The sequence below is a fragment of the Lithobates pipiens genome, unplaced genomic scaffold (assembly GCF_037356315.1).
Source record: "Lithobates pipiens isolate NorthernLeopardFrog02 unplaced genomic scaffold, aLitPip1_a1.2 Scaffold_13, whole genome shotgun sequence".
Lineage (NCBI taxonomy): Eukaryota > Metazoa > Chordata > Amphibia > Anura > Ranidae > Lithobates > Lithobates pipiens.
The window spans coordinates 128,564,758-128,572,910 of NW_027507718.1; the positions used below are offsets into that span (position 1 = coordinate 128,564,758).

Below are 8,153 nucleotides of genomic sequence, written 5' to 3' on the forward strand. Positions count from 1 at the left end.
CCGGGACAAGGTCATCCAGTGCCCAGGGCAAGGACGCCCCCCTTTCCCTTAGGGTTAGGGTCAGGGTGCCCCCTACCCCTGGAATAAACCATTGCGCTAGGGACAGCCGCCCCTCCTGCCCACCCCTTGCCCTGAGTGGGAGGGTTATATAGAGGAATGTCTTTGCAGCCATCTTTATTTGTCACTGTCCAGTCACCAGAAAGTGATATAACCCAGGAGTAATGATTAAAGAGCCTGCATAAGCTCTAATTGTATAGCTCTGAGGGTACCCTCGCAAATAACCAACAATGCAATAATTAGTGCAAAAAAGTTTCAAAGATTAATATATCAAAAACATTCCCAGCGTTTCTGGTTACAGGCAGCCTAGGTCTTCCAGATTTATTGTGGGGGCTTCATGTCATCAGGTTCCTCTCTATAATCTGTCCAAACATCCAGATTTGAACTTCTCATACAAACTGATCATGTTATACATGGCCCTTTATATGACGAAACCATACTAAGGCCGCGTACACACGCGGGGACTGTTCGCTGAAACTTTGTTCGTCAAACAGTTGCCGCAACAGTCCGCTCAAAATTTGCATGAGCGGACTTGCCCACACACGAGCGGACTGTTTCAGCGAACTGTTTGCCAAACAGTTCGCTCAACTTTTGAAATGAACGGACTCGCCCACGTAAGGCGGAGGCAAGTCCGCCCATTTCGAGCGCATGTACAGGTAGGCGGGGCCCGCGAAGGAGACGTCGCGGGCACCGCCGCCTGGAATGGACTTAAAGGGACACCCAACGCCGAAAAAAATCGGCGTGGGGGTTCCCCCAAAGTCCACAACAGACCCTTGTCCGAGCACGCTACCCGGCCGGCCAGGAAAGGGGGGGCGAGCGAGCGCGCCCCCCCTCCTGAGCCGTACCAGGCCGCGTGCCCTCAACATGGGGGGTGCCTTGGGGAAGGGGGGGCCGCGCGGCCCCCCCACCCCAAAGCACCTTGTCCCCATGTTGATGAGGACAAGGGCCTCTTCCCGACAACCCTGGCCGTTGGTTGTCGAGTCTGCGGGCAGGGGGCTTATCGGAATCCGGGAGCCCCTTTAAGAAGGGGGCCCCCGGATACCGGCCCCCCACCCTATGTGAATGAGTATGGGGTACAATGTACCCCTACCCATTCACCTGTAAAATAAAAGTACCCAAAAAAAAAACACAACACACGAGAAAAAATGTTCTATTGCACAGCTCCGGGGGTCTTCCGTCTTCGGGGGTCTTCTCGCCGGACTCCTCCGCTATCTTCTTGTAGCTCTTTTACTAGCGGAGGAGTCCAGCTTTCTTCCTCCCCGCCGCCGGCCTCTTCTCCCGACTTCGAGGGTCTTGTCCCCCTCTTCGGTTCTTCTGCCGGGCCACCGCGCCTTCTTGTAGCTCTTTTGCAGGCGGTGGCCCGGTCTTCTGTCACCGCCGCCTTCCGTTCTTCTGCCGGGCCACCGCGCCTTCTTATAGCTCTTTTGCAGGCGGTGGCCCGGTCTTCTGTCGCCGCTGTCGCCGTCGCCGCCTTCCGTTCTTCTTCTTCTTCTTGTTCTTCTTCTTCTTCTCCAGGAGATGTTGACACGACGCTCTCTCCGGCCGGAATGCCAGAGCCGCCCTGCGCTGCCACTTATATAGTGCCAATGGGGCGGTGTCACATGGTATATGTCACATGGGTTGGTCACATGGGTTGATGTCACATGGGGACTATGACATCGTAAGGGGGCGGGGTCACCATGTGACATCAACCCATGTGACCAACCCATGTGACATATACCATGTGACACCGCCCCATTGGCACTATATAAGTGGCAGCGCAGGGCGGCTCTGGCATTCCGGCCGGAGAGAGCGTCGTGTCAACATCTCCTGGAGAAGAAGAAGAAGAACAAGAAGAAGAAGAAGAACGGAAGGCGGCGACGGCGACAGCGGCGACAGAAGACCGGGCCACCGCCTGCAAAAGAGCTATAAGAAGGCGCGGTGGCCCGGCAGAAGAACGGAAGGCGGCGGCGACAGAAGACCGGGCCACCGCCTGCAAAAGAGCTACAAGAAGGCGCGGTGGCCCGGTAGAAGAACCGAAGAGGGGGACAAGACCCCCGAAGTCGGGAGAAGAGGCCGGCGGCGGGGAGGAAGAAAGCCGGACTCCTCCGCTAGTAAAAGAGCTACAAGAAGATAGCGGAGGAGTCCGGCGAGAAGACCCCCGAAGACGGAAGACCCCCGGAGCTGTGCAATAAAACATTTTTTCTCGTGTGTTGTGTTTTTTTTTTGGGTACTTTTATTTTACAGGTGAATGGGTAGGGGTACATTGTACCCCATACTCATTCACATAGGGTGGGGGGCCGGTATCCGGGGGCCCCCTTCTTAAAGGGGGCTCCCGGATTCCGATAAGCCCCCCGCCCGCAGACCCCGACAACCAACGGCCAGGGTTGTCGGGAAGAGGCCCTTGTCCTCATCAACATGGGGACAAGGTGCTTTGGGGTGGGGGGGGCCGCGCGGCCCCCCCTTCCCCAAGGCACCCCCCATGTTGAGGGCACGCGGCCTGGTACGGCTCAGGAGGGGGGGCGCGCTCGCTCGCCCCCCTTTCCTGGCCGGCCGGGTAGCGTGCTCGGACAAGGGTCTGTTGTGGACTTTGGGGGGACCCCCACGCCGATTTTTTTCGGCGTTGGGGTTCCCCTTTAAGTCCATTCCAGGCGGCGGAGCCCGCGACGTCTCCGTCGCGGGCCCCGCCTACCTTCACACGCGCTCGAAATGAGCAGACTTTCCTCCGAGCGGGAACAGTTTGCTCATTTCGAAAGTAGCCTACACACGGGCGGACTGTTCGCTCAAACCAAGTTTCAGCGGACAGTTTTTCGGAATTTCCGAAAGACTTTGTCCGTCAAACTGTCCGCTGAAACTGTCCGCTGAAAGCCCACACACGAGCGGACTGTCCGCTGAAACACTGTTCAGCGGACAAAGTTGGGCGAACAGTCCGCCCGTGTGTACGCGGCCTAAGGGTCCTTTCACACGGGGCGGATCAGTTCTGATCCGCCCCGTGGATGTCCGTTTGCTCAGCGGGGATCACTCCGCCGATCCCCGCTGAGCAGGGAGATGACAGCTCCGTCTCTGCACACTGCGCAGGGACGGACCTGTCACAGCGCCGCTCTCCCCTATGGGAGATCGGATGACGACGGACCGCAGTGCCCGTCGTCACCCGATCCGATCCGCAGACGGATGGAAAAATAGCTTTTTCCTCTGTCACACTTTTTCGGATCGGAGCGGGTCGGATGTCAGCGGACATGTCACCGCTGACATCCGACGCTCCATAGACCTCTATGGAGCACCCGTTCAGGTCCGCCTGAAAAACTGACAGGCGGGCCTGAACGGGACGTTAGTGTGAAAGAGGCCTAAGGCTCTTATTTCTAAATATATTTTATTATCGGTGTGCAAAAAAAGTTCTTCAATTTACATTTTATTCATTACTGTACATGGCATACATATTTTAACTTTGATAGAATGACTATTTGAATTTAGCTGTACTGTATCAATGAAACTTAGGTGATTAGTTGCTTACATAATATAACCTATAACTTTAAAGAAAAAAATGTAAGTACTTTGGTCAGGAAGGTTTTGATCAACTATTTATATTCTGGTCTGAGGTTACTGATCTCATACCCCAAGGTATAAGTGTATTTCAGCAACACAGAATAGGATTTCCATTTGCTCTAGTCTAGACAGGGAACCTAGGCCTTTATTTGCTCATTTGTTTTCATTAGGCAGTGGAATATTGCACTTGTGCTGATTCTGGACTAATTGAGGAGTTTATCTTCTCTCTCTCTCTGGTTCAGGTTACTTCCCTATCTTAAAGGATAAGTTTATCTTTGGAAAAAGTGCATTTAATTTTGTTTTTATTTTTTCCTCAGAAGCCTACAAAGCATTGCACCCTCAATGGATCATGGGTGTGATGTCAGGCTCATGCAGACCTCTGTTCTGTCCTCTGGCTTAATTTTAGAAAACTGGCGAAAGTGTCAATGAACTACAAGGGTGCTTGTCAATGTCTGCACACTTGCAGTTCATTAACAGCTACAAGCCGTATGCCAAGATGGCAAACGAGACATGTAGTCTATTCATTAACAGATTCCTGTGAATGATGCAGCTGTGTAGAGCCCAACATGGCCACGCTGATTTTGAAAGTGTGACAGTGGGTGCAGGGAGAGGACCCCCCCACCTTCTGTCACAGTAGCTGAGGAATGTGGAAGGAAGTTCTATAGCATGTGAAGTGGGGTGTTTATTTGGCCAGAAAATTATTTCTGGCCACTCAAAACTAAAAAACACTTGAGTGCTAAACGCTTATGATCAAAAGCTCCTCTCCTGAATGTGACAAGTTGGGTTCCCCCTCCTCTAAATGTCTATAGTGTGCATGGACACATAAGCCAACATGGATGGGCGTTTAGAGGCAGAGGAAGGGGATGTGTGTGTGAATGTATATGTGTATATGTATATGTATATGTATATGTATATGTATGTATATATATATATATATATATATATATATATATATATATATATATATATATATATATATGTGTGTATATGGGTGTGTGTCTATATGCACAGAGCTTGTAAAAGGAGTGTTTTTAAGCTCAACTGCACAAGGCCTTACTGTGGCACTGAGCAAACTGCATGAATAAGCAAAATCTGTGCAGTAGCCCAAGCAGTTGAACAGAGGCAGGGGAGCAACTGCCTCAACTAAACATGTATGGTGCCAATTAGTACAATGCACAAACTTAGAGGATAACCACACAGGTAGCTTTTGTGGTCTACGGAGCTTTTAAATTTGCCTACTTACAGTTCCAGCAACTGCTACGAGGCAAAACAAGACCAACTCGGAAAACAGGTTACTGATTTTAACCACTTCCTCCCACTTACCACCTGGTTTATGTCTTTATTTTAGTTACTGTAAATGTACAAGAACTGGTAATTTTAATTTGCATGTAGTGATGTCTTATGCTGCTCAATGTCCTGGGATGAGAAGGGATAACTTCGAGCATAAAATATGTAAGTTAAGGACACACCCCTTCTGATGCAGACCATGAAAAAATAATGTGCCAAAAATGATTGGTTAAACCCCTATACATTAGACCAAAAAGAGGGACCTCTCTCGGTGTGAGTTAATACATTCTCCATATGCCTTTCACCCTATCTACACCATTTAAAGTTGAACTCTAGGAATAAGCTTGAATAATCTGTGTTTTAAAGCTTGTATTGGGCCAGCTTGGTTACATGTAGTTATAGATGGGTCACATCCAGCACACTGACAGGGATTCTCAAATTCAGCATAGTAGTTCTTGCCTCATACAATAAGTACTGTTGCAGTGTTTTCTGGTCCGGTACGCTGAAGTCAGAGTTGCTTACTCAGCACCACCTCCATTCAGAAAATGCATTTTTCAATGGATAGAAGGCATTCTCTTATTGGACAAGGTGGTGAGGAAGGGCAGATTGTCATTTATAAAGCATCTTCTGTAATGTTGAGGTGCCAAGGGAATAACTCTCTGGCTTCAGTGTATTAGACAAGAAATAGCGGCAACAGGACAGCGCTTACTGCATGCAGTAAGGACTATTATTGAAGTTGAGAACGCCCTCCAGCTGTAACGTATCTGTAATTAATTTTAACTAAGCTGGCCCAATATAAGTTTAAAAAATAATTTCTGGAGAAAAGCTTTAACGTTGTATCGTTCTAATCTATCCTAAATAGGTAACAGTTTTTAATACATGAGCTCAAACACAGCTTCCTGATGTGTAATATTAAAATTTGTTTCTACTCAATCACTTTTAGCCCCTGTACACAGGGTCGGAGATTTCGACAACCAAATCCGTCGGATTTTGTCCGTCAGATTTTGTCCATTGGATCTTGTCTGAAACTGTTGCATACACACGGTCGGACTAAGTTGTCGAAAAATCCGATCATTCAGAACGTGATGACATAATTTCGTTACGATGGGACTACGTTCAGGCTAGTAGCCAATAGCTTTGATGTAGGAATTTGATCTGAGCATGCGTGGCACTTGGTCCGATCAAAATTCTCTACACATGATCGGAGTATGTCCGACCGGCCCAGTTGGTCGGGAAATATTTCCAACATGTTGGAAAATTGGGTCCGACGGATATTCCGACGGAATCAGTCCGATGCATACCACACACAGTCGGATTATCCGACGACACGGTCCGATAGGACACATTCCGACGGATTCTCCGACCGTGTGTACAAGGGCTAATACATATATTCTGTATAAGCTATACATGAATAAGAAAATATATATTTTGGTATTAAGGTTGATCTGGTTTAGAAATATTTACTATCTGTGTTTTGCACTTTGGCTTGGTAAACTTTAAGCTTTTCCACATAATTAACATTTCATAGGGTATAAAGCGATGGACCATAAGCATGTCACGGTAATAACAAGGATCAAATGAGTCTACTCCATTTGGCATTGCAATACCTAATGTTCTTATTCCTTGATGGTTATGTGGCCTCAGACCAGCCTTCTTAAGGCACATTCCCAGATAAACATCATCAATAGGAAAAAGGGGAATGTGAATGGATTTCCTGGAGATAGCATTAGCTGTAAAACCAGACATGAGGATACCTCCTCCTCCACAGTAGGGTGCAAAAGAATTCTCTGGAAAAAGTTCTTCTGGGACATAATACTTGCTATTTTTGTCACGAACAGGTGGCATCCCTATATTTAGTGCTCCAACAAAAAGATGCTTTTTCAATCCATCGAATTCTAAGCCTCTCAAATATGTAATAACATTTAAAGAGTTAACAAAAACGTCATCGTCACCATTAAAAATGAACTGTGCCCCTGGGCACCTGAGATCCAGCCACTTATGGAAAAGGACCTGCTTCAATGTTAAGTTGTGGAAAGTGTCTTCAAAGTCCCACTGCAGGATGTCTCCATATGTGTGACTCTCTGCTTCTAGCAGCTGCAACATCCTTTTTGATTCTTTCTTGTCCCTTGAAACTCCACTAAGAAAAATTCTTTTCACGTTGGCACCTAAGTAGCTTTTTTCTTCTCCCCATGTTTTTCTTATGGCTTCCCGACGGTCATAATTTTCTGGGGCTGTTTTGATGGCTAAAACCAGGAATACATCTTTGGAGCCATTTCCACCACCACACTTCATGGGGGAGTCGAGTATCAATGGAAAACTTTTACAGTGGCGGTATGTCAAAAAATCTTTCATGTTCTGTGGCTGCCCGTTAAAGTCTGGGAAATTTTGAGCACTGTTATTTTCTACACACTTTACAACTGGATAATACGAGACTGGAAGGACATGATGAACAACCACCTTTTCTGCTGGCACGGTTTCAGTCTGAGCTTGTTTAGTTTCTGAAAAGAAGAGCGTTCGAAAAACAATCACAGTCACCACTAATGTAACCAGGAAATGGAGAAAATTCTTTTTCATGATGATTCTGGGTGAAAGTTGATACTAAGAAAGGTGCAAGAAAAAATGCATTAGAAATGGTGGCTGGTGGAGTTAGATTTACTTCTTTTAAAAGGGAAATATAATGGTTGGAGACTATATTTTATTTTACATATCTTTTTAAAATGATTATTTCCGCTATTGAGATATACTGTTTTTATTTACACACACGTTAAGGAAACCTGTACTATGGAACAATGGAGGCTGCCACTGCTAACCTTTCTGAAAATAGTTGCCTGACTACCTCCTAGCTACTGTCCTTTCTTAATTACTAACCTTGAATAAGCATAAAGCTAATGAAGTCAAAGGGTCAATTTGGGGCAACAAAACTGCCAGTAAGCTAGCATTGTTCAAAAGCAAAGTTCTGCAAGGACAGCCTAATACAGTTTCTCATTGCTGGTTTCTTTAAATACATGATGCACTCCCGACACCGGACTGACATAGGCCAGTGGGGAAGATAGATCGTGAGCTTCTTTTTTTGAGCAGTACCACACTGAATTGTCTTTTAATGTAAAAAAAAGGTCAAACCAGTGCACAAAAACACTTAAAGTGATATTAAAGTCTTGTTTTGGATTTGCACAAAGCAGACCAGATCCTCCTCTTCTCATGTCCCTCTTCGGCACTCCGGGCACCTCTCTCCTGCTGACTGAGTGTCCCCACAGCAAGCAGCTTACTATGGGGGCACCTGAGCCATT

The 8,153-nt window shown here is 47.1% G+C and overlaps 1 protein-coding gene across 1 annotated transcript; it reads right to left on the bottom strand.

The window, feature by feature from the left end:
• Positions 1–6,298: 6,298 nt before the first annotated feature.
• LOC143976035 (acetylgalactosaminyl-O-glycosyl-glycoprotein beta-1,3-N-acetylglucosaminyltransferase-like) lies at positions 6,299–7,457 on the bottom strand. The gene has a single exon (XM_077478536.1). The coding sequence runs from the start codon at positions 7,438–7,440 to the stop codon at positions 6,301–6,303; it is 1,140 nt and encodes a 379-aa protein (XP_077334662.1). The 5' UTR covers positions 7,441–7,457; the 3' UTR covers positions 6,299–6,300.
• Between the last annotated feature and the right edge of the window lie 696 nt (positions 7,458–8,153).

Excerpts from the sequence above, each read along its gene's own strand:
- LOC143976035 (XM_077478536.1), bottom strand. The coding sequence starts at position 7,440 with ATGAAAAAGAATTTTCTCCATTTCCTGGTTACATTAGTGGTGACTGTG.